Source organism: Miniopterus schreibersii (assembly GCF_964146895.1).
Source record: "Miniopterus schreibersii genome assembly, chromosome: 1".
NCBI lineage: Eukaryota > Metazoa > Chordata > Mammalia > Chiroptera > Miniopteridae > Miniopterus > Miniopterus schreibersii.
The window spans coordinates 171,523,487-171,550,299 of NC_138101.1; the positions used below are offsets into that span (position 1 = coordinate 171,523,487).

General features: G+C 41.3%; 1 protein-coding gene across 1 annotated transcript in view; it reads right to left on the reverse strand.

The window, feature by feature from the left end:
- CCDC175 (coiled-coil domain containing 175) overlaps nucleotides 1-26,813 on the reverse strand; it is a 45,892-nt gene that overhangs the window by 2,718 nt on the left and 16,361 nt on the right. The window contains exons 6-18 of the mRNA XM_081120059.1: nucleotides 25,060-25,169; nucleotides 21,408-21,489; nucleotides 19,642-19,778; nucleotides 17,646-17,756; nucleotides 14,668-14,739; nucleotides 13,481-13,616; nucleotides 12,830-12,961; nucleotides 9,399-9,537; nucleotides 8,786-8,865; nucleotides 7,296-7,448; nucleotides 4,600-4,702; nucleotides 3,147-3,190; nucleotides 1,769-1,919 (exon numbers count right to left, since the gene is read on the reverse strand). Of these exons, the coding sequence (XP_080976185.1) occupies nucleotides 1,769-1,919; nucleotides 3,147-3,190; nucleotides 4,600-4,702; nucleotides 7,296-7,448; nucleotides 8,786-8,865; nucleotides 9,399-9,537; nucleotides 12,830-12,961; nucleotides 13,481-13,616; nucleotides 14,668-14,739; nucleotides 17,646-17,756; nucleotides 19,642-19,778; nucleotides 21,408-21,489; nucleotides 25,060-25,169 (1,450 nt within the window). The remainder of the gene's footprint in view (nucleotides 1-1,768; nucleotides 1,920-3,146; nucleotides 3,191-4,599; nucleotides 4,703-7,295; nucleotides 7,449-8,785; nucleotides 8,866-9,398; nucleotides 9,538-12,829; nucleotides 12,962-13,480; nucleotides 13,617-14,667; nucleotides 14,740-17,645; nucleotides 17,757-19,641; nucleotides 19,779-21,407; nucleotides 21,490-25,059; nucleotides 25,170-26,813) is intronic.

Sequence of the window (26,813 nt, forward strand, 5' to 3'; positions counted from 1 at the left end):
AAGATTCAGTGATGTGAAAATAGTGCGATGGACACTGAGAGACGATTTAGCTCTTAAAATTCCGCCTGAGCTCCAGCTGCTGGGGACGGCCCTGCCTTGCCCAGAAAACGCAAAGCGAAGCAAGGCCAAGCAGGGCCCGCTATGCGCTTAAACCCAGGCAGTCTCACTGGCACCAGGAACACCCAAACAGCTTTTGTTTTAAATTTTTTATAATAATCTTTATTTTTATAACAGTTTTGGATTTACAGAAAAATTGCACCAATAGTGTAAAGAATTCAGGGAGGCCCACATGCTCTACACTCAGTTTCCCCTTGTTAACTTCTTACACTAAGTAGTACGGCCATTTATCACAACTAGTGAACCAGTAGCGATACAATAGTATTAACTAAAGTCCAGCTTTTCATTCAAATGGCTTCACTCATTTTCCCTTTAGATTCCTTGTTTTCAGTTTCAATGACTTCCTTTTTCATCAAATTTATTGGGGTAACACTGGTTAATAGGCTCATATAGGTTTCATGAATTCCAGTGACTTCTGCTCTAAATCGTTTTTCCCTGCTTGCTTTAGCCTTGTTGTTCTTTCCCTAGTTTCCTAAGGTGGGAGTTTAGATTATTTTTAAATTAATTCTAATATATGCATTTTAATGCTATAAATTTCACTCTAAGCACTGCTTTCATTGCATCCCAAGAATTTTGATAAATTGTGTTTTCATTTTCATTTAGTTCAAAATACTTTATCTCTTAAGATGTCATCTTTGACCCATGACTTATTTAGGACTGTGTTGCTTAATTTCCAAACATCTGGGGATTTGCCAGCTGTCTTTCTGTTGTTCGATTCTGGTTTAATTCCATTGTAATCTGAGAATATACTTTGCATGATTTCTTTTCTTTCCTTTTCATTTGTTACATACCCAAACAGCTTTTTGGGTGATAAGAAGGGGCTTACCCACAAAATGTTTCATCAGCTGCAAAAACATTATTTCTTCTGTCAGTGATACCCTCAGAAGGTTGATTTTTACCAACTATTGAAATGTTTTTTTAATTCTATTGCTTTTTCTCATTTTACTTTTATTCTATTCCATTTTACTTTATACAACCTACCTTTATAACTACTTATCTAGTGATGATGCTCTTCAGAATTAAACCTTAATAGCCTCTAATAAACCCATACACTTCCTGAGTGACATATTTTCATTTCACCACTACATTTCTCCCCTGCACTCTGTTCTCCTGCCTCCACCCTCCCACCTTATCAAGGGGCTCCCTCCTGACCCCCGGGACCTCTGGGCTGTACCTGTGCAAGGGCTCCCCTCCACTTCTCACTGCAGCCCGAACCTGGACAGGGCTCTAGCCAGACATTAGAGTAGGAATTAAGGATGAAGCTGATATTCCTCGGGAGAGACTGGGCTGCTCACTCATGAGGCAATCAACCCTGCTACATAGAATGTTTCCACATCTCAGAAGCCCCAGAGGGCATTGGAAAGTGTTTAAAATAAGAATTTAAAAAATCAGAAAGAAGTTGAGATTCAGTTATTTCGGAAACTCACTTAGGAAGAAGGGAGATTTGTCCGACACTGCTGCACTACGGCGCTCGACTCCACAAGTGATAATCAGTGTTCAGCTGAATGTCTGTGACATGGTTAGGGGTGGGCTACTGGGGATACCAAGTTATTTAGTGGGCACTCTTATTGGGAGGGCTTTTTTGATGTCACCAGCTACAGTAAAAAGCAGGAGGTTGTTTGTTACCCAAAGCTCTTGAGATTCTACTTACCAAGAACGTCCATTTTGGCTAGAAAACGCAATTCTGCAAGATTCCCTTGTAACCAAATACTGATACGCTCAATTTTCTCATCTCTTTCATTCAGCTTTTGTACTAGATTTTTTATTTCTTGCAATGTCTCTTCACTACCGTTTACAAATTCCTAAAAAAAAACCAGTAGCATTTTTGAGTGTGTGAGTATAAATTGCAATAAAATAAAAAACATACTCTGTCCAGTGAATCATATCCCAAAAATAGATATGCAAAATCGGTATTAGTCATGCAAAATGAGTGTGTATACACAGCAAATTCCCAGAGCTCTATGAAAGATCTCAGGAAAATGGATTAGTAAATGAGATTTAATGCATTGATGACTGAACTCAAAAACGTTTTCAATGGTTAATTTTTTTATTGAGCTATAATTGACCTATAACATTACATTGGTTTCAGGTGTACAACATCATAATTCGATATTTGTATTATGTGGTGAAATGATTACAATAAATCTAGTTAACGTAATCACCACACATAGTTACAGAATTTTTTTCTTGTGATGAGAACTTTCAAGAGCTACTCTTTTAATAACTTTCAAATACACACAATGCAGTAGTATTAAGTAGTCGCCATGTTGTACATTACATCCCCATGACTGGCTTTATAACAAAGCCTGCACCGTTTGACTCCTCCATCCATTCGACCTCCCGCCTCCAGCACTCCAAGCACAAGCCTGTCGTCTGCATCTAGGCGTGAACTCCAGTGTTCAGCTGGATAGGGCGGAGGTGGCGGCCCCGTGGAAAGCCACCGCACCTCCTGCGGCACAGGGTTGCAGAGGAGACTCGGCGAGGCTTAAAGTTTAAGAGAAAGGACTTTGGGATCAGGCCGGGTCAGAGTTTTAATTCCGAGTCAGCGCATTAAGTGGTCTTGGACAAGTTCCTTAAACTCTCTGAGCCTCAGCAGCTTCATCTGAAAAAGTCGTTACTAACACTTTCCTTACCCAGTGTTTTAAAGGCTAAACAGGGATCATGTTAAACCCTAAATACTTAGGAAGCGGCAGCGGCAGGAGTTAAACTCGAGCTTGCCCGCCTCTGAAGGGACAGGGGACACTGCAAGGCTGGTAACACACGGAGACCAGCGCTGTGTGCTTGTCCTAAAACAGGGTGTTCAAATTGAGCTTGTAAAAAAATGGCATTCCCACTTTAACTGAAGTGGTAGAGTGGGGAGACAGTTTCCCAAAGGATTAGGGTTTCATAGTGACATTTGGCATAAAGGACACATTTTAGGATGTGACGGTCACACTAGTTCTGTGACACGCACACACGCAACTGGACGCGGTTGTCAGGTAAGTGCTCTTAGAAATACGATACTTATGGAGGTAATACAAAAAACTCACCTTCATGGTGACCTGAAATTCTGCCCACAAATCCAAATAGCGTGCTAAAATAAAAATTTTCAAAATGCACAGGTTACTGAAACAATTTGGACAATTTTATAAAAGTAATGTTATTTGTTTGTTTCTCAAAAACTGTTTTATGTAAAAATGTCTACTCCCAAAATGGCAGAAGAACTAGATTGGACTTGCCCTCCCACTGAAACAAGCAGCAAACTGGACAACGCCACGCATGGGAGTGAGCGGGTCTTCAGATGATGCCAGTCCCCACCTGATGAATTACCCCCGGATATCAAGCTGTCCCAGCTGAGGTCACAGGGAGCAGACCTGAGTTGCCTCCACCAAGCTCTGACCAAACCGGCAATTTGTGAGCAAAGAAAACAATGATTTGCAATATTTGTTATGCTACAACAGATCGTTGGTTCAAGATGCTTCACAAAAGATGATATACATGTAGCCACAAAGCACATGAAAAGATACTTGATCAGAGTCATCAGGAAAATGCAAACTAAAACCACAATGCAATACCATTATGTAGCTATTAAAATGGCTAAAATATTAAGAATTTCAAGCGTTAAGTGTAGGTGAGGATGTGGAGTATCCTGCAGCTAATGGGATGAAAAATTTGTAGAACCACTTTGGCAAACTGTTTGGCAGTTTCTTATAAAGTCAAACATACACTAACCATATAACCCAGCAAGTCCACTCCTCAGTATTTACCCCAAAAGAAATGAAAACAAATCTTTTCAGAAACACTTGCAAATAGCCCTGGCTGGGTGGCTCAGTTGGTTGGAGCAATGTCCCACACACCAAGAGGATGCAGGTTCGATCCCTGGTCAGGGCATATACGAGAGGCAACTGATTGACGTTCCTCTCTCACATCGATGTTTCTCTCTCTCTTCTTTCCTCTCTCTTTAAAAATCAATAAAAAACATATCCTCAGGTGAGGATTAAAAAATAATAATAAAAAACACTTGTAAATAAATAGTAATCCCAAACTGGAAATAATTCAAATGTCCATGAGTTGGAAATTTAAAAATATGTTATATCCATGTAATAAAATATTGTACAGCTACAAAAGGAGCAAGCCAAGGATGGATCTTTATAATAGTTTGCTGAGTGGAAGAAGCCAGGTACAAAAGTGTGCATGTTCCATCATTTCATTTATATCCAATCCTAGTGACAGAGAGAAGATCAATGGTTTCCAAGAACTGGAGGTGGGGTGGGACGCTACTACAAAGAGACATAAGGGAGATTTTCCAGGGAGGAAAATGTTCTATATTTGGTTTGTGGTGGTAGTGGTTACAGTGGAATGCACATTGATCGAAACTCACTGAACTTAGGATGGGTGCATTTATTGCATATGCAAATCAGTAAAATCTGACTTAAAATTTATTTAAACAAAAGAAAAACTTTGTATTTTATATGTAAAGATCACCCATGACACATTACTTACCGCAATGAGCCACCAGCTGCCAAGACAGGTCACTGGAGATGTGCACCATGGCTTCTCCTCCCTGTGTGTATTCCTCTGTCCTGCTCTTTATGTACGCAATATACTGGAAATTAAAGGCATGTCACTGCTTTAGGCAGTCTCGTTACTCTAGGTTAGTTATTTGTACAGTCATTCAGCAAACATTTATTGATTCCTCCCTGGGCTACCAACTGTTCCAGGTTCAAGGGTAACAGTGGTGAACAGAGCCCTTGTCAAGCTCACATTCTTGTGAGGAAGATAAAGGATCCTACTTTCTAGCAAGAGTTTCAGCACCCAAATAAACACAGCATCTGAATATAATTTTACATAAAAAGAAATTAAAAGGTATTGTCTAAATGCATCACACACATACACAATGTTCCTTATGCAAAATGTGTGTGCAGTGGATGTCACAGGGCAGCAATGCTGCCTGACTGGAGGGGTTCCCCATAAGACCTCAGAGAGAAGGTTTACTGAGTCAGAAGGCCCCACAGAATTGCTCACTCGGGTCAAGTGTCTCATTGGGTTGGGTGATGGTGGCAGTGGTGGCTTGGTACTAAAGTCGTGGCTTTCTGTTCTGACCACGCAATACTCAGGAGCTCTAAAGTCTCTGGGAACTCAGAAAGGATGGGCTTGGGGATATAGACTTGGCACCGGTCCAGTTTCAGGAGAAAAATAGTAGATACTAGAAATTACTGATAAAAATCTAAGAAGCAGTGTCCACCATAGAAGGAGAGGGCATAGAGCTGTTTTTAAGCACATGGTACAGGGTCTCCTCATGCAGCCTTGACCTTGTGTCAGCCTTTGCATGGCTTGCTGGCAGATATTATAGTAAATAAACCAAATTCAAGTCCAAGTCATCAATCCTGCCTCTCCTTGAACGTGGATCACTGTTTGTGGACTTGCTTAGTTCAGTTGGCCTCCCATAGCTCTCAAATGTATTACCACACTGAATTGTAATTACTCGTTTCTATGCCCATCTCCTCAGCCGGATGGTGGGCTTCCTAAGGGCCTGGGGCAGTGTCTGATTTGTCTCTGTAGTCACTGCACCTTCCCCAGGCAGGGTTCAGGACTCAGTGGGTGCTTGGGGGGGAGGTGTTGGGTGAAGGGATATAATCAGCAAAACAGAGGGTCAAGTGCGTAAGGGAAAAGCACAGGTCATCCAGGGGGTCAGGAGCTTTGGCGCTGAATCCAAAAGCAGAACTTTTGGAATCAGCCTTTCATACAGCCATTTACTTGCTCACTCGTTACCAAAATAGCAACAAAATTTCAATTATTTTAATAAATAACATATATCATCTTGCTAGGAAGACAACAGAGTGAAATATTTCTGTGAGTGGATGGAGTTCCTTACGAGTTTGGTTCAAGGACTAGAGGAAGAAAGATGTGCTCCATGCAGGTTACTGATGTGGTACCTGGGCTCTGTGGAGCACACCTCCCCTCTCAAAGTACCTGAGTACCTTTCATGCCATTTTAATTCTGCTCATGCTATTGGGAAAACTGCTGCCATTGAACTAATGACAGCAATTACCCAGAGAGGTAAAGGAATTCTTCTCTTCCTTAGAGTCTTATTGCTGTAGGACTGCTTTTATCTTCCCAACTAATAAAAAATGTAGAGCCTCAGTTTCCTCATCTGTAAAAGGGGCAGAATATATTATCCACATTATTAGGTTACTGTGATCACCAAAGGGGACCGAATCCTTCTTACAGGTGAGGAATTGTGCAAACACTTGGGCTACCCTGATACAGTTCCTGACCTAGAGGTCATTCTGGTTTACTGGGGAAAAGAGACACAGTCAGTACAAAACAGACAACCTAACTTTTAAAACAGGCAAAAGAACAAGCACTTTGCAAAGAAGGTAAATGCATGGCCCACAACATTTAGAATAGGTGCTTCATTGATCATCAGGAAAACGCAAATAAAAACCACAATGGGGCACCACTGCACGTCCTCCTGAACGGTTAGATTGAAAAAGACCAAGTTTCCGTGAGAATGTGAAACAGCCGGCGTTCTCACACATCACTGCCGGAGTGGCAATTATTGCTACCTCTTTGGGAGACTGGCGCTGGGCACTGAAGTAATCGATTATGCATCCCTATGGCTCCATGATCCCACCTGAGTGTACACCCAACAGAAATATGTACATGTGTGCACCAAAAGACATGTCCGAGAATGTCCACAGCAACACTATTTGTGAGAGCCCGCAGGAGAAGCTCTCTGCACCCCCATCGACAGGAGAGTGGGCGAGTGAGCTGCAGCAGGGCGACACAGTGGCACCCTCCGCAGACCCAGGGAGCACGCGGCCTCGCAAGCACAGCGCTGAGCAGGAGCGCGCAGCAGCATCTTATTCAGAAAATAGAAATTCCATACGGAGGATGTTCGAAAACAGGCAAAACCAGCTCAAAGTGTCAGAAGTCAGCATGGCGGTGCCCTCGTGAGGAGGCCAGTGACGGGAAGGGACGTAGAGGATATCTGGGTCCCAGTAATGCTTTGTTTCTCCATCTGGGTGCTGGTCACCCAGGTGTGTTCACTGAGCTCTACACTTATGATTTGGGCACTTTTCTGTACGTACTTTAAGCTTCATTTAAAAACTTTTAAGAGCTATTCTCTCATAACTATTACAGGTCTAGGCGATGCACCAAAACCGCTGTGCAAACTGAAGTGCTTTTGAACTAACCTCTTTTAACCGTCTGTTTTCCAGGAGTATGGCTTCTGCTATTAGGTCATGTGTGTAGATTTCATTTTCCAAGTTCTTTAGAATTTCAAAATGACTTTTGGTTTTATCGCTTTCTTGATCTTGTAATTGTTGTAATTCTTGCTTCAATTTATCCTGCTCAGACGTAAAGCCCACAGTTATCCCAGAGTATTCAATGAGCAGGACACCCATGGATTAGACTGCCTGGACCCCGTTCAGAGAGGAGCCCTAATTAATCCCTGAACCACTGGCAGAGGCTATGGACACCTGTCTTTAGAAAACTTTATATTAAATTCAAAAGCTGATTCATGGAAGTTTCTTCATGGACTCTGGGAAGCAGGTCCGTGGACCCAAGGTAAGTTGTTGAGACAATTTCACAAAATACAATATATGTTGACATATGAGCAACTGTCTGGCAAAAGTGGGGAAAAGGAGAGTGAAACTTGTCGAGGATTTTCAGGGATGATTTCATATTTCTTGAAGGAAAATAATATTACTTTATGGATTTTTCAGAATTTTCCTACTGTTTTCCCAACTGAATCTCTATAGTTACTATACTATTATAAGTCACATAATCTTTATGCATTTCATAATCATTGTAGCAGCATCTTATTAACAAAATAGAATTGTATATGTGGTATTCTCACTTATAATTTCCCCTTTATATTTCTCTATACCCATAACATGTTGAAAATTACTTTTTGAATCAGTGCATCTCAAAAAATGGAATGTTTCCATTATTAATGAAGCAACTCCACATACATGTTTATCATTAGCTATTGATTATAAATTGTTTTAAAAGATAGTAAACATCTCTTTACCTGTTCCCATTTCATCCACTCCCTCCCTACCCTGCAACCTCTGACCACTTACCCTTTCCTTCATGGGAATTTACCAGAGTAACAGATCAGAAAGGAACCTTGGAAAGCATAATCCAGTCTCTACCTTATAAATAAGGAAACAGGCTGCCCAATGGTTTTCCTATGGTGACATGCTAGTTGCTTCTAGAGTCCCTGTCTCCCTCTGTTTACATATACATACAGACACTTATACACACACATATACATATCTATGTATGTTGTGACTAAAACTTCAAAACATTAGTATTAAAAGGGTAAGTTTAGCCTGGGCTGGGCATGGCTCAGCGGTTGAGCATTGACCTCGGACCCAGGAGATGGCGGTTTGACTCCCGGTCAGGGCACACGCCCGGGTTTTGGACTCCATCCCCAACCGGGGGCCTGAAGGAAGCAGCCGATCAATGACTCATCATTGATGTTTCTCTCTCTCCCTCTCCCTTCCTCTCTCTGAAATCAATATATATGTGTGTGTGTGTGTGTGTGTGTGTGTTTGTAAAGGGTCAGTTTAATCAATGTGGAGTTCCCAGAGACGCCAATGGTGCCAGGTAAGTATTACTGTGCGCATGCACCAGCATTCTAGCAAAAGAAAGAAGAATGAACATGTGGACTCTTTACCATGTTGTTCAAGTATCTTGAAAAGTCTCTTGTCATTTGAGAAATATAATCGTTCAGTAAATTCTGTTCCTGCTTTTGTGCTATAAAAAAGAGAGAGAAAATATAATGTTCTCTGGCTTGAAAAAACATTCATCAAAATAAACACAAACCTGGTTTTAAAAGTCAAATACTATGGTTTATAACAAAACCCAGCAGTCAGGTGCTCCCCAGTGCTGCCTCCACCCCGTGTCTGACTCCTAAAGCTAAAGTCAGAGCTTAACTCACGTTAAGAAAGAGAAAGAGAAAGAAATCTCTACATGGTAGTAGATCAAGAAGTTGATTCTGCCTTTACCAAGTACAGAGAGAAAGCACATAACATACTTGTTACTAATTCTTAATTTTAAACAATCTTTAGAGAAGAAAAAGTTGGCAGCAGCAATAGTAAGGTTTTGTGATGCAGAGGAGAGGAAATGCGTAGATAAGAGAGTGAAACCCTAGAAAACAGAGAGCTAAAGGCGGTGGGGGAAGCTGGAGGGTTTCACCCTTGCTTTGACCGGTGACCCGCCTGGGTGAGAAAACAGCAGTGAAATCCTTAGCTGGGCTTGAGGCCAGTCACTAAGTGCTTCGTATGTACCTGTGAGAATACTGTTGAGCTCCTCAAGCTCTCTGTGTTTGCTCTTACAGGCTTCTTCTGCCACCTGAAGGAGGGGGAGGCACTTGACTAGTTCATCTTCTTTTATTTTGGTACTTTCCACTTCCTTAACAAATTTTTCCTTTAAAGAAAGTAAAGCTGACTGTGAGGCATGATTTTGGAGAACTGACATCACACTGTGGAGTAGGATATAATTTCTTTGAGGGAGACAGCCCTCTCTCGGTACTCTCCTATCCTGAGGTGCATAGCAAGGTATATGGCACATACTAGATATTTTTACAATATTTGCTGGCTGGCTTGCCGACTCTCTGGCAATCTATAAACTAAGGAGATGAGATTCAATGGCTTTCCAAACATCCTTTCGGTTTTATAGCTCTATTGCTACCATTCTGCTAATGCTACCTTGTGTCTACCCCCAGATCGTTTGAGGGATTTGTCTTGGTTGATCATATTTTATGAAAACAAACAAAAAACAACAACCAGGCAGCAAGACAGAATATACACAATTTCTAAGAAATGTGCATGCAAGTAAGAAATGGGAATAGGGTAGCAATAACTGGGCGTATAGTACTACTACAACAAACGGGTGCAAAGCGCCCAAAGCAAACACGAGTTTATGAAGCCTGCTTAATTATTCAAACTCAGGTCCTGGTTAGCTTCAAATGGAGTAATAGTTGAACCTTTTTTAGAAAGTCAGGCTGGGTTTAAAACGGCGACGAAGGTGGAGACAGCCAGCCACATTCGCTATCCATTCTCCTGTCCTTGGCTAGCACGGCTCTGGAGTCTCGGCAGAGCATATGGCTCTGGCTCAAGTGATTTCTCCGCTTCCCTTGCAGGTGGGTGTGGCCAACAAGTTTGTGAGCAGGATTGGTTTGTGCCACTTCTGGGTCTCGTCCCTGTAACAAGGAGGGGTATGCGCCCCTTTGGCCCTTTGCTCCTTCCCCTGGCTGCCCCCAGAGAATGAGAATGGGAGCTCCCACCTGGGCCCACAGCATTAGCCTCATGCCGAGCGTGGCAGAGCTGCCCTCCCGGCCCTGGGCTGCTCTCCTTTGGCTCAGACTGAGAAAGAGAGGTACATGTCTCCCCTGCGGTAATGACCACCCCAGTGGGTCTTCTCAACTGGATACAAAGGCTCTTAAGATTTGAATAGGCCACACTTGACCCAGTTTACTCTTAAAAACTTTCACTTTTATTTTTATCCAAGTTGTATTTGCACATAATTTGAAGAAAACCACGAGTGCCAGCAGGGCAGCCAGAGGCACACTCCCCCAGCAGGAGGTGCCCTAGAACACAGCCCACCAGAGGCCAGTGCCTTTTGACCCCACCAAAATAATAACTCAGATGTGAGAGAAAGACCCACACAAGTGGGTGCGATAGCCCCACGTCCGGATAGGACCTAACATCTCTTGGGCACACCTTCTATGTCCCCACAAGGGACATGCCCACTTAAAAAAGGCACCAAACCCAGGAAAGGCCAATGCCATGGTTTCCCACCAGTTCGTCCCCCAGTCAAGATGCAGCTACACAAGCTATGCTACCTGATCATACAACTGACAGTGCATCTTTATCAGGCCACTAGGGCAAGAAGCCAAGTTCAGCCAAGGTCAATTTCACAATAAAGGAGAGAGGCTTGCAACACATCGTGTTTATGTCCACTGTGTTTTGGCATCTCTTTGATACAGCAACTTGTTCACACCCTAATTAACACAGTGATACGCTGGCCTGATATGCCCCCTTCCAAATTGCCATTAAAATCCTTATAAATAAACTTAGAAATAAAAACATACACAAAACACCATAATTTTAAAATATCACAGTGCAGAATCAGGAGAAACTTTCTCCAGACTGCAGTGTTAAAAACCTCAGTGGGGTGTTACCTATATTATGTTCTCTACAAAAGAGCCGCCTGGGGCGGGAGGGGGCGGGAAAGAGGTACTGAGTGCACTGATTCATTCCCGTCATCTGCACTCTCCCCCATTCCTCTCCAGCCCCGCTGCCCCCTCGCTACTCCTCAGATGGGACAGCCCTGCCTCGGGGCCTTCATGCTCAACTGGCCCTCCGCCCAGACCCCGTCTGCAGGCCTCTGCACCGCACGCTCCCGCGTCCCCTGCGGGCCTGGAGCCCTCTAAGACGGTCCTACTCAGAAAGCAACACGCAACACATCCCGCACTCCCACGCACCCGCTCCGCCCACGGCCCGGCTTTCCTTTCCTCTATAGCCTTTTGCACCATCAGATACACGACGTGTTCTCCCCGTTCATCTTGTTTCTTTTCAGTCTCCCCCCACTGGGCTGTAAGCGCCATAAAGGCCAAGCTCTGCTGTTTTCTTGGTTTCTGTTTTCCTTCTGCTTTGCTGTTGTTGAGCATCTAGAACACCCGGCACCCAGATGTGGTTCCACCCACAGAGAAACACTTCCCACCACTGCTCTCCCTTCTGTTTCCTCTAGTTTTGCACCGTTTTGTCCTGCGATCTCTTTCCCTGTTTGTCCCCTGCCTCGTGTCATCACCTCTCGCCATCCCGCCCTCCCTCTGAGGGCGCTTCGCTGCCCGCATACACCCCGCAGCGCTGATCTTCCCGGGCGCCTCCCTGAGGTCTTATTCTTTAATTCACAAAAGAATGTTTGAGCCCAGTTTTCATCTGTTCCGGGGGCATTTTCCAGAGTGTTCTTCATTTGCTGGAACCTTCTGCTCCGCCTTTCATTTGTTTTGCCTGCGTGTTGTTGTGTGGAAGGCGGGTCTGCTGCTTTGCTGTCATTCGCAGCAGAGACAAGTGGCTCTCCTTGGATCTGTTGTCTGCAGAGGGTTCTGGAAGGGGCGGCGGGGAGTGCGTATGTGCGGGGAGGAGGAGCGGGCTTGGACCAAGGTAAGATCTAAGTTTTGAAATGTAAAGGCTCCCTACCCCTTTGCTACAGCAAGGGCCTGCTGCCTTCAAAGAAAAACCCTGTTTGGTGTAGCCGGGGCCTCTTTCCCCCTTTCAACCAAAGCGAGTCAGGAAGGCTTCTACCAGACCATCTCTCCTCTCCTCGGCTTCTCTACCAATGGGGTCTCCATGAAACACACCCTTGCTTTCAAGGTCATGCCATGGCCTTGAAAAGGTGTATTTTGTGTTGTTTCCGGACACCTGCCACCTCCGGGCCCCCTGGGTAATTTCTGTCCCCTTTCCTCCACCTCCCCCAGCATCCGAGTTCTAGTCTCTCCCAGGGCAGCTCTTGGCGGTTCCCAAGTCAGCACAAAAATATTTCTTGTTGCTCTATTTCCTTTTTAGGACAAGAAGAAAGATTCAGAAAGAAATTTTAACCTTGTTCATACTAAAAGATTTATTTTACATTGAATTAATTAGAGGAGCATGAAATATACCCTTCTCCCCTGCATATAGCCATCTACAATTATTCTTAGATGTAAAATAAAACTTACCTCATACTTGGTCAAGTCTTCAATTAACAGTTTTTCCTTAACGATAAAGTTCGTCTCCACATGTTTTAATTCTAATGTAACTTCGTCAATTTGTGCCAAATAGTCAACGATCTCTTTTTTCCTAAAACTGGTCTAATTAGAAAAAAAGAGAGAATTTGTCATCTGTCTTACAGCAGTCATCTTTGTCTTTTCCAACAGCCAGGTAGATTAATATCTCTTTCCATAAGATTTGGCTCCGATTTCATGTTATTATTTCTCAGCAACCAGTTAGAAGGTTTTTTTTCCCCTTCAGAGATTAATTTCTTCACCCAACAATATAAGTGACACGATGGAAGGTGGGCAGAGGGTGAAATACGGAAGCTAAATAAATGGTGTTTTGTTGTTTTATTTTTAGAGATAAATTCCTGAAAAATGATCACACTTCTGATCACAGGCTTCAAAAGCGTATCCTGGAGAGGACTGCTCTTTCATTTGCTAAATTCTTTTAGTTAATACACAGCAAATGGATATGTTTCTTAGGAAAGTTACACAACTCACCCTACACACAAAGTCAGCAGAAAGGAAAACACCTTTTCATTAAATTGAATCTCGAAGGAGAATTACTGATATGCACTACAGGGGGCAGGCACTAAGTCTGTTGAGTTCCCTTACCTCGTCTAGTAACTGCTGGCGTCTGGATTCTGCAGCCTCAATTTTATCCATAACTTCTTGTAAGTTGCTTCTTACCCCGCCCAGCCAACGTGTACGTTTCTTTAGCAAACAAGCTATTTTCCACTGAGTTATAATACTAGAGATTAGAACAGAAAGCATCATCATTAAATTGACGTAACAGTCTACTGAAAAGGTGAACGAATGCCAGACAAAAAAGGTTCTACGATTACACAAAATTGTTTGTGCTACTGGTGGTGCAGACTGCACATTAGAGGAAAAATAAGACAAAACACTGACTGCCTCAATCCCAGATCTGCACGTTGCTTCACAGTAAGAAGCTGTGAGGGCCCATCCAATAGGACAGCGGACAAACCACGCTAGGCCGCTCACCTCCTCTCGGGGAAGGACAAAGCTGGGACAGGTTGAGGGGCAGGTGGAAAACAGAGGGACCCAGGCAGAAGAGTGATGGAATTACCTAAATGACCCAAAGTGCTAATAAGAGATTTCAAGCTTCTAGGTTCTCAAATTTTTCTCTCTACCACAACATAAAAAAGCTACATAATTGGGGGTGAAAATGTGCAATAAATCATATTAATACCAGTGACAAACAACAACAATAATAAAAGAGAGCTAAGTTTTCCCAAGTGCTTCCTAGGTGCCAGGTGCTTATCTAAATACTTTACATGGATCATCTCATTTACTATGACAAGGCGGAGCTACTTTCATTCCCCACTTTATGGGATGGGAACAGAGGGATTATTAAATAACTGAGCCGCGGTCACGGCCTCGTTAGAGGCAGAGCAATCAAAGTCGCCCATCTGCTGAGCTTGTACCCCAACCACTGTCTTCTGTCCCTGTGCATCACCTCCCCTGCTGTTCACACGGAGGCCTGGATGTACAAGAGGCATTACACAAATCTTGGCAATTTTACTTTTACTCTTTTGTGACTTCACTCCATTGAAATGGAAAACTTTGATTCTGTTCAATGCAAAATTATACATACATATATATATATACACACACACATACATATGCACACACACACATATGTAAAACACATCTAGATCTGAGAGAACTCACACAATTTAACTTGTACTCTGATTTCCTCCCCACTTTGAGGGCACTGTTCATTCAGATAACATATAACATACACTATTTATAACACAAAGGAAACTTGTTTTCTTTACCATCTCTGAGTTTCTCTTTCCAGGTTTTCATTCAGGATTCTTACGTTCTTCCGATAGACTTCCTTTGTTGCTCTAAAAACATGAAAAAATATATTGGATTTGGCATTTGTGGGAGCTGTGAGAATATATAAAACTTTATGTATAATTCTTATGCGCGATAAGGTTACTGCCTAGTTGGGAGACAAAACAAGCCTTGTGAAACAACTGAAGGCCTTGGTGGCAGACCAGTAGAAAGACAATTACAATTCTGTGCACGCACGAACTGACTGCAAGTGTTGGGGTGGATGTCCAAGGATGGAGAACAGGTTCTGGGGAGGAAGCTGGGGAAAGGTTAATGGGGGTTCATGTTTACTAGGAGGAACACGGATTCCCAGAACGGACGGGCAGTCTCGCCAAGGAAAGGGCGTCATCATTTGCAAAGACACAGGGGAAAGGAACGGCAAGTCAGGGCCTTGTGACAGAGACAGACTCGCTGCATACTGAGGACATGAAGGGGAATAACACCGTGACATAGAAGGAGTTAGAGTCAACAAACTGGTGAGGAACTCTGAATTCTTTTTTTTTTAAATATATCTTTATTGATTTCAGAGAGAGGAAGGGGGGGGAGAAAGAGAGAGAGAGAGAGAAAGAGAGATCAGTGATGAGAGAGTCATTGATCGGCTGCCTTCTGCACGCCCCCGAATGGGGATCAAGCCCGCAACCCGGGCATGTGCCCTGACCAGGAATCGAACCCCGATCGCCTGGATCCTAGGTCAATGCTCAACCGCTGAGCCACACTCGGCCAGGCAGAACTGTGACTTCTAGGTTGAGTTATGACTTGATGCAATGTTTAATTCAGAAAGTCAATAGAAATTCTTGAACTAGGGGTAAACAGTAATTAAGGATGGAAGATTTTTCTGGCGAATCTAAAATGGATGAAAATGTGAAGACTCTAACATAGATATTAGAAGCCTTTGTTATATTTATTCCTCTATTAGGTGCTTCATGCACGGTGATGAATGGAAGGCCACATAAATAAAATGTGACTTTATATCTTTTTAGAAGATAGAAAAGTTCATAAGTGAAACTTAGAATATGAAATGCTGTTAAGTCAACTAGAAACACACTGCTCGTGTTTTTTTTCTCTATTTGAAATCGTAGCTTGGGCTCTCAATTTCTCACCTAAATCTAATACCTGCCCCTGGAACTGCAGGGTTCTTCACAGTTTGCCCCAACGTTACTGATTTTATATATTTACATAGTTAATTTAATCCACAAAGGAGCTGACCACTTTAAAATAAAGCAACAGCGATATTAAAAACAATCCTTGATGGATACCAATATCGGGCCACAAACTTGGTGCTGAGCTTCCTGGTGGCCAGAGTAACGATGACAGGATAATTCACTTAAAATCTGTACTATTCACGAGGAAAATAAACCCCCGGCCAACCCAGTTCTACTTTCCTGCTCTTTATGGTGAAGGGTTTATAGTTTCCTTTCGGGGGCTCGCATGATGAGAAATAGATGTTTAAAAGTATTGTTTAACAATATACGGACATACAATCAGAAAGCTACCCTCCCTGCCTTGTTCTGCATTTCTGTGGCACGTGTCAAATTTTCATCACCAGCCATCTTAGTTTTCTATAAGTTGGCCTCTGTGGTGTCCGATATTCAAGCTGTTTCTCTCTCTCTGTGTGGTGATACTATTCCCCATTTGAAAGGCAAACAAAAAAAAAACCTGTCTTGCTTTTAAAGGTCTAGTTAAAGTTTTAAATCTTTATATAGCAAAGAACTCCTTGGCTTCACTTTCTCTCACCCTTCTCTGGTTGTTTCTTTATCATTCACACTATCTGTCATTCATAGACGATTCGTTAGTTATTGCATGTGTGTTAGTTTTGATCGTGTGCCCAACTAAAGCATAAGTTCCTCTGTGCCTAGTGTTAGTGAGAGTGTAAAATTATAGTACTATCTACATAGGGCATTTTGATAATAATTATAAAAATAAAAACCACACAGCCCTCTTTGATCCAGTAATTCAACTTTTAGGACTTATTATAAAGTCACATCGGTGGGCAGAGATATGTTAATATTAACTTTGAAAATTGTTTGTAATATAGGAAACAGAAAAGCAAAAACAAATGTCCGTCAATAGAGTACTGGTTCAATAAAATACAGTACAATCTGCAAAAAAATACTATGCAGTTAGAGAAGAGAATGTAGAGAGAGGTCCTGTATATATGATTATTTTCTTTATTTTGAAATAGCTTCAAACTCAACAGGTAAGTGTAAAAATCAGTACCAAGAACTCCTATATACCTTTCACCAACTTCTCCAAGTGTTGCCATTTGACTATGGTTTATCATGCTCTCCGATATAATTTTCCAGCTTTATTGAGATATAACTGACATATAACATTGTGTAAGTCACCTAGATATAATTTCAAGTGGAAAAATCCAATTACAAAGGAGTACAACCCAGGTTTTGGGTAAATAAATATACCCATACATATATACATTTATAATAAATACATATATTAGAAAGCATGTATAGCAAACCGTTAACAGTGATTATCTCTGTGGAGAGATTAGGTAACTTCTACTCCCTAAGTTACACATTTCTATATTTGAATTTTAAAATCCGGTATAGGCATTACTTTTCTAATCAGAAAAATTAAAATAGAAATTAAAATGATTTAGAATGGTGGAAATAAACATCACAGGGGGTCAGAGCTGTCATAATGTTTGGGCACATTCTTATCACTGGACCCCTAACTCATCCAGTCCCAGGCCTCGCAGCTTGTATAGAAGTCAGACCTGTCTATCCTTCCAATGAAAGATTCACTGACGATGACTTTTCAGGACTGTAAAATGATGAGAGCTAATTATAAACCTCCTTTTCTATAGTATATTAGAAATCGACATAGATTTGTTGTTACTATTTATTAAAAAGTAAATGCAGAGAAGAATGAAGATTAAAAATTTCAAAGGCAAGAAACATACCGATGAAGTTCAGTAAGTGTGACAAGTCCTTCTTCCATGTTTTTGATGTCTACTTTTCTTTGTGATAGGAACTTTTCTTTCTGAGCAATAAATGTCAGTTGTTTATGATTTCTGCCATGAAAAAAAAAAAACACAACACACAGAGCTATCATATGTTAAAGGTTTAAATAATCATTTTGAAATCCCTAGCAAGAGAAAATATGCCATCACAAAAATTTCCAAAGTAGTTTGGAAAGTTCAGTTCATAAACTATTTACCCAATGAATTTTCCCAATGAATCAGTAAAAATAGAAACAAAGTCTTCCTGCTTGTGGTGGCTAAATCTAAATGTATGAAAATTCCCAAGCTATGAAAAGAACACTAACTACAATAGGAACCATAAAACAATAAGAACATCTCTCCAGCACCTTATCCCTCTGAGTGGGTGTCTCTCCTACTACATTTATCGCTTCTGCCACATTCTTTTGTGAAAGGTAAAAGGGTCAGTCAGACCGATTTTGAATACTGGCTCTACCTCTTCCCAGGAGTGAGACTTGAAAAGAAACTTTACCTCCTAGTGAGCCTCCGTTTCCCCATCCATAAAGTGGGGATTACAATACCCATCTCTCCTGGTACAGGGCTTAAATGAGATGTAAGCATTTTATAAAAAGTGGTTATTTTTTTTTGGGCTCTAACTTGCAGAAAGAATAATAGGAAGATTATGGTTTTGTTCACATTTCCAACATTGATAAGAACGTACTTGAAACAAATTATTTTATCTAAATGTCTTGTCGTCTTCAAAACTACTGTGGACTAAATTGTGTCGGCCACAAATCCGCGTGTTGAAGCCCTGCCCGCCAGCGCGATGGTATCTGAAGCCGGGGACCTTGGGGGGAGGTCAGGTGTAGACGAGGTCGTGAGGGTGGGGCCCTCAGGAAGAGGTTCGTGTCCTGAATAAGAGGAGACCCTAGGGTTCTCCTTCTGTCTCTCTCCATGTGAGGACACCATGAGAAAGCGGGAGGGAGCTCTCGCAAGAATCTGACCCTGCTGCATCCTGGTCTGGGACAGCCAGGCTCCAGAACCGTGAGAAATAAATTTCTGTTGTTTAAACCAGCCAGTTTACGGGATTTTGTTATGGCAGCCCAAGCTGAAGAAGACACGAACCAGTAACAGTGGTAAACCTTTTAGCGTTACCATTATTTGTCATCAGTACATTTTATGTTTCAAATTGATAACTTAGTATTGACCTGAGGAAGCTTTTTGCCTGAAGAATATTAACAGCATTCTTCTCAGTAGGCCGTTCAGCGGGATGAGATAAAATGACTGCAACAACTCGCTGCAGCTTAAGTGCAACAACAGTGACCATAAGCCCAGCTGGGATGTTTCGGAAGGGTCATTCTAGTGAAAGGGAGGGAGATGAGACAGAGGCGGGGAAGCAGAAAGTGGGAAGAGCCCTTAAGGGGAAGAAAGCCACCCCAAAGGGGCGGAGAGGGTGAAAAGAATGGAGTGGGAGAAGAGGGAAGGGTATATCCGAGAAATATCTGGGAGGTGGAGCTGACAAGCCGTGGTGCTTACAGGGAGTCCACCGAGCCGTGAAAGACAGCGGTTTCCTTGAACAGTCCCCCAGTCTCGGCGTCAGAGGAGTGTCAGTGACCAAACCCTTCTCGGGGACAGGGCGTACACGTCAGGGCCAGTTTCCGACGGAGGCGGATCTCGCGGTTTCTCTAGATTGCTTTGTGGAGTCAAAGTATGACTGTGCTTTGAAGGATCTGATTTAGAAGTCAAAATAATGCGTTGGAGGTTTATGAATTCGATCTGGCCCACATGAGGGAAGTTTTTCTCGGTATTATAGAGACAGATTAGGAGCGTGTTTATTTACTATTAGGTGATGAATGTTATTATATCGTTGTCAATGGATTTTAAAACCATGACAGGTGGAGTTAACGGTCTGCAGCAAGGAAAGCACCCCCTGGCCGCGACATGCTGGCTCACGTGCGGATCAGAGACGGAAACGTACTCATCCTGCAGCTTCTTCTTCTGCGCGAAAACCTGCTCTTCCTCCTGTAGGACAATCTTATACTGTCTGCTAAGAGTGTGCAGTTTGTCCTGTAGAGTTTTGTTCTCTAAGTGAGCTTTGTGCAGCATTTCAGCCACCTAGAAGAAAAAGGCGACAAAGGGACTGAAGGCGAGGGCTTCATTCACAGTGCCTTCGAGGGGAGCCGGGGTCGGGTGGGCGCCTCTCCAGAGCTGAGCATATTGCTTAGCACATGGGGGCTATGCCACAAGTGGTGAGCGCCTTAATTCTAGATCAAATGTGCAGTTACACATTTGGGGGCCTCTTCTGTAAGTTAGGACAGAAGTGTAGAAAGGCAGTAAACACTGATGCAAAGCCACAGAGTAATAATTTGTATTGAAATAGTATTGGGATTAATAAGCTGGGATCGTTCAGCTTATGGCGCATGTCTTTTTTCCAGAAGATAAACTACACCGGGAGAGTAAAGTATAATATCACCAGAAATTCTTGCTCAAAACCTCTTTGACTGGATATTATGCTTGCTTCTTGTTAAGTTTTCTATTTAAGGTTCTGTTAGTGTTCTGAAGGAGGTAAAAACTTCGTGTTTGGATGTCTCTATTGAATTGCTTCTAATGAGGTGGAAAAGATAGATTTAGCATCAATGGAGGGCTAAATGGTGCAAAATAACCTTCTGGCTGAGGATTGCTAAAATAGCCGGATGAAAAAAAAATTTTAAGTGTTGAATAATTAACAAGATCATGAGGAATTACTAGGCCTACTTCTACAGGAAAGCAAGAATCCACAGTGGCAAATCCAGCACTGAAAAGTCTTTTTACCCTTAGGACATGTACAGATATGGAAGAAACCACTTGAAAACTGAGCTTTGGTTTTCTTACATGACAAGGGGGACAAAAGTCAACACTTAGAGCTAATCCAGGTGCAGAGTGTGATAAACCTCCCATCGCGTCAGTCTGGGATCCCAAAGAGCTTCACCCTCTGGCAGAGGGTGAATCAGAAGCTAACGAGCCATGGTCCGTGATCACAAAGAAACCTAAAGGCAGGTTAAGGTGTCTTAGGACTGGTGTATTTGTGCGTGTGTGTGTGTGTGTGTGTGTGTGTACAAATAAATTGGGTCATATTATATGTACTGTTTTATATTATATTTGTTATATCATAAGCTCTGACATTTAATCAAGGCACTTCTGTTAAGCTTTAATTGTATTGTCTAATTGTTCAACTATCATAATAAGTGCTTCATTGAATATCTTGTGGATAAATCTTGGCTTACACCCATGACTATTGACTTAAGACATCACATTTCTTACAACCTAAGTTTTAAAATGTCTAGCAAATTCTCCTGGGGGCTAAATCTGACTCAAATATTTCACTAGCATTATTCAGTGCACTGCAGGTTGCTACACTTCACGGGTACCACACAACAGCAAGGAGCTCTTTCTTAGTTTTTCTAATTAATTCATATGAAAAATGTCTATTAGTCATGGATATTCCTAATGTTAAATAACCATGCCCACACGAAAAGTTATCAAGAAAATAATTCATCTTCACGTGGACAATCTTTGCTCTTTTATGTATACTTAAAGTAGTCTGGAGGGAATAAAGTCTTTGAATCAATTACTGTGAATGATCATGATTATTATAAGTTAATAAAAAATCTACTTTTGGAAAATTTCAAATTTATCACATTTAAAATATTAACTAAAAAATAAAATCTAATTATAATCTAAAAATCATCATTTCTGTCTTCCTACCTCCTTTATCTTCATCAAGAATTCATTTTTTTCAATATTAGACATATCTTCCAGTTTGATCTTGCTCTTCTTAAAAAAATCTCTATGAACAAAGGAAGCCAAACAAATTCATATTAAGACATGTTTTTCAACAAAGCCATGTTACTCTATGTAACATATTTACTTATATATTCATTATCATAGATAAAAGATTTTACTTTTTTGAATTGATGAATTAATGATTTAAGAAGCAACTATTGAATACCTGTACTTTGCAGGTGTTGCAGGTACTAGAGAAACAGCACAAGCAAAGGACCTACTCTCATAAAGATTGCACCGCAGTTGGAGTAGTCAGAACATAAGCAAGTTATCAATCAATCAATCAATCAATCAATAATATATTTGAGATAGTGTTAAGTGCTCCAAAGAACACAAGGAAGGGGAAAGGGTAGAGAAATCCTGAGAGCAAGGATGCTACTTCAGACCGGACCGGCCTCTTGGAAGGCCTGGTGAAAAGCCTGAACAATGAGAAGGAGCCAGACACGTGCTGACCTGAAGGTGATAATATCCTGAGGCAGGAACAAGCTTGGCGTGTTTTTACAAAGAGAGGAGTGTGAGAAAGCGAGAGAGGTAGACAGAGGCTCGGTTATATAAGGTCCTGAGGGTAAGGGAGAATTTCAGGTTTTATTCTGAAGGAAACTACGAAAGGATTTTCAAAGCAGAGGAGTGACATGAACTGATTTGCATCTTGTAAAGATGACTCTGGCTACTTAGTGGAGAAAGACACTAGTATAGGAAGACAAACCATGAAGAAGGCAATGGCAGGGATCCAAAAGAGAGAATGGTGGGATGATGAGAAACAGCTGAATTCAGGATATATTTTCAAGACGAAGGCAACGGGACATGCTTATGGATTTGGCTGGAGATAGAGTTGGGTTAGGGTTAGGCAGTGACAAAAACACGAATGGTAGATGACTTCTGTGTTTTTGGTTGTATTGATTAGGTAAATCAATAAGACTGAAGGAAGACCTGTTTCAAGAAGGTGGGGAATTAAGATTCTGTTTAGGACACGTTATATTTGAGATATCTCATAGATATCCTCCAAATGGAAAGGTAAAATGAGGCTTAGAGTACATGCATTTAGAGGTCAGGCTGGATATATAAATTTGAGAGTCACTGGGATAGAGGAGGAATTTAAAGTCACGAGATTGCATGAAATTATGTATGGAGAGTGCAAGTGCAGAATAGCGAAGAGCTAAGAACTCCAACATTTTAAAGTCAGAAAGAATTGGAACAAGTGAACAGTCCTGAGAAGGAGCAGTTTAGTGAGTGAAATGAGAGAATGTGAAGAAAATATTTCCAGAAGGTTGAAGTGATTATCTGTGTCACATTCTGTTAAGAATCCAAAAACTTTAAGGAATAGACTAGATCCCTAGTGTTTGGCAGGATGGAGGTCATTAGCAACCTTGCCAATTTTGAAACCATTTCAACCCTTTTAAAAAGCATCTATAATTTTCATAGTCTCCCACGCTGTAATGGTATTATACATTCTCTGTCACAAATTGGATGCCATTTATATACAACATTTACTTTCCAATTCCCCACTTCCTGTGTGTTAAAAACCAGCTAAACAGCAATTTAGAAAGGCAGGCACTGAGTCACCTTCATTCTGCAAACACATCATGCTGAATATCAATAATAACAAAAAACAAGGATTAAACTATAAACCTCCCATGGACATCAGAGCTATTCTTAACTGTCTACACATAGAATTTAAACTCAGCATTGTGTGATTTTTGTTTTTTTCCTTAATATTTTGACCTCAAAATAAGTAACAAGCTTGCAGGTTAAAGATTTCATGGGGTGAAAATTAAGGCTTATGGGTTAATAGGAAGATGAGTTGTGCAAATTATTTTAGTTTCTTGTATAATTTATTCTTAAAGAATCTTATAAAACAACACTGATTTTTCAAACCCACCAAACACGAACTAGGCTACCTCTCCCCACCTCCCCAGGAAGGGGAAATGAATCAAGTGAGAACATGAAAAGAATGCAGAGAATTTTTTTTAATTTGCCAAGTAAAAAAGAGTAAAGTTTTATTAATAAAAAGGGGGTAACCTACATCCTCAATCACCAAATTAATCAAAAGCACTTTTCCTTAGTGAGAGATTCCAATGGAATGGAAACTCTTAAAAAGCTGGGATTAAAAAAAAAAAAATGAGCCATTATAAATGGCAGACCTATGAATTCCCATTTTCCTCCTGAAAAGATATTTAAAACAATTTAGCTAACATGAAGAATGCTTATAAATAAAACTTCATCAGTGTAGTAAGATTTTTTAATCATAACTCCTAGAACTAATCTAAGAGCTAATGTGTATCTTCCACGATGAGTCTTTAACATATAGGAACTGAAACTATTGAATCATTTTCGGAGAAAAAGATTTTTTACTTTGAACTGTAGTAATGCATGAGTTTTCCCATTTTAAATCTAGTACTGAGTGCAAAGATTACTGCCTATTGTGTGGACCAATGATGATGATTTATTGCTGTACTGGGCAATTGTTTTAATAGACATAATTTTAATCACAATACATTAAAACCTTTGTGTGTACAAATGAGCCATATTATAATGGGATTCCACATGTGAAGTTACTTGTCTTTTGCAGAATCTGCTCAGTTCACAATTTAAATTTATTTATTTATTTACTTATTTATTTATTTACTTAATGTCTTTATTGATTTCAGAGAGAGGAAGGGAGAGAGAGAGAGAAACATCAATGATGAGAGAGTCACTGATCGCCTGCCCCCTGCACGTCCCCGCTGGGGATGGAGCCTGCAACCCGGGCATGTGCCCTGACCAGGAATCGAACTGCGATCTCCCGGATCCTAGGTCAATGCTCAACTGCTGAGCCACCCCCAGCTGGGCCACAATTTGTCTTTTAAGCCAAGCCCTGGAGGTAGGCCGCGAAGTCATATTTATATTACAAGACCCCACCTTCCAGTCCAAAGCTGAGCCAAATGGCTTTTGATGGGAAATCTGGGAATTATCCTGGAAGAGAGTCTGTTGGCCAATCTCTAAAGATAGATGGGCCTGTGACAGGTAAACTCAGAGGGTTTGGAATGGCCAAGCTTAGCCATGGGCTCACCAGGAGGAGAACACAGCATGCAGATAAAGAGAGAAGCAGGAAACACTTTCACAAAAGGAAGAGAGACTGTGGGCTTTGGGATGGACTGAGATTCTCTGAAGTTTCTGGTTTCAGTCCCATGGATAAAAGTTTTTGCCCTGAGGCTTCCCTTGTTTTCTCAGTAAGTTCTGCAAGTCCCCCTTGACTAAGAACAGCCACTGTAACTGCATGGGTAGGTGTCTGCAGCCTCACTAATGCCTTCCCGGGGGCATATTTGCTTGCAGGGAGTCAGGACCTGAAGTGGGAGAGATGCATTCCACAGAGTCCCTGCCTTCTCCCAAGCTGACTGCAGCAGCCCCAATATTTTCTCTTGATTGCTTGAAAGACTGATTAATTTCAAAATGAAGAGGTGCTGCTATAAAGCCGACAACCACACAAATTTTAGTAAACTAAAAGATTATAATGTTTATCTAATAAATTTTTTTTTTTAATGTAAGAAACATAACATTGAGACATGCTTCAGTAAAAATAAAGCATCATACTTACATTTTATTCTCCAGGTTAATACAGGATTTCTTTATTTCTTTGAGCTGTTGTTCCCAGTGTCTTACTACTTCTTGCAGTTCTGTTATCTCTGCAGTGTGATCACTAATTATCTATTAAAAATTTTTAAAAAATTATGGCACTCAATCATTGTCAAATGATTCACGACAGAGGTTCAATTCACCAAATAGTCATGTATCCCCCACTCAGCTTCTACATTGGGGATGTTCTTTAGTTAAAATAAAAGCAAACATCATAATTGTTCCTTCAAAAGACAAACTTGGACAGAAATAATTCTGAAATCATCAGAAAAAAAATATTTGGAAGGAAGGGTGACCAAACAGAGCAGTGAGGATTTGAGAACTATGAAAACCACTTTCAAGACATGAATTTATTTTAACTATCACTTAAAAAATAAACAAATCTGTATTTTCATAATCATCTTCAAAATGTTATTCCCAGAGAGTAGGATGAGCATTAGAAACACGTATAAACAAATTGGGTCTTTAACCTTAATTGATAGATATTTTCATGCTGAAAAAAATTTTCTTTCTTAATTATTTAATCAGAAGTTTGAAAATGAAACAGCTGGATACTGTGAAAAAAAGGTAGCATGTTTTAAAAAAAGGAATTATGGATGAAGGAAATTCATAGTGAAACAGATATTCTGACCATGCAGTTTTGTAATAAAGAAAAGGGAAGGCAACGTTATCAGAGCCTTGGGTCTGCATTTTGGCTTGTGAAGGAGAACAGAGCTCACCGAATTCCTCTGCTCTCCAGCACAGCGTCACTGTGGACAGACTATTTAATGCCATCTAACCCTGCACATCAGTGGGGGGTCACAGAAACAGCTGTGGGCAGCACAGAGGTGGTCTCCATCCTGCCAGGTGAGAAAGGGGAGTGACAGCTGCTCAAAACGAATTCCTTCTCTAAAGCACCCATGTAACTAGTTCCAGAGTAAAGGGGTCTGAAATCCTAGAACTGCCATCAAAAGTCAGCAGACTGTCGACAGGACTCTGACCGATCATCAGGATTAGTGACGACATGCTGAAAGCCACAGAGCCCAGCATCGGTTACCTCTCGCCCTCAGTTCCCCCGCCCTGGATATGCAGGCCCCTTGAGATTCATACACCATTATTCTTTCCTGCCAACAGGACATCAGCTTGACCTGGCTGCAGAGTTTTCTAAACTAAAGGTACTGCATGAAGTACCTATTTTCTAACGAAGTAACTTGATATTCTCTATAGTATCAGCCCGAAGCCAAAATGTTGTTTTCTAATCTTGAGCAATAATAACAACAAACTTTACCAAACACAAAGCACTCAGCTAAAAGCCATACAGGCATGGCCTCATCTGATCTCCACAAAAGCCCTTTGAAGTAGGCAGTAATGTTGCCCCATTTTATTGAAAATAAAACTTTGGGCTGGTAGAGTCAAGATTTGAACCCAGGTCTCTATGACACTCAAGTTTGTGCTTTAAACACTATTCTCTGTTGGTAAAGTAGGGTGGGGGTGGGCAGGCTAGATTTGGGGAGAGGAAACACGACACCTTCAAGCCTTGTCTAACTTGACCTTGGAGGTCTTTGGAGTACAGATTAAGGAACACGTGCTTCATTTTCCCAAGCTAGAACTGGGAGGGCACTTGGCTTATTATTTATGAGGCCCAAACTAGAGATAAATACTTGGGCATGCAGATCAAATCCGTTTTATACAACCTCTGTGTTCTCCTTTGAGCCGAGCCTGACTCACACTTCCTTA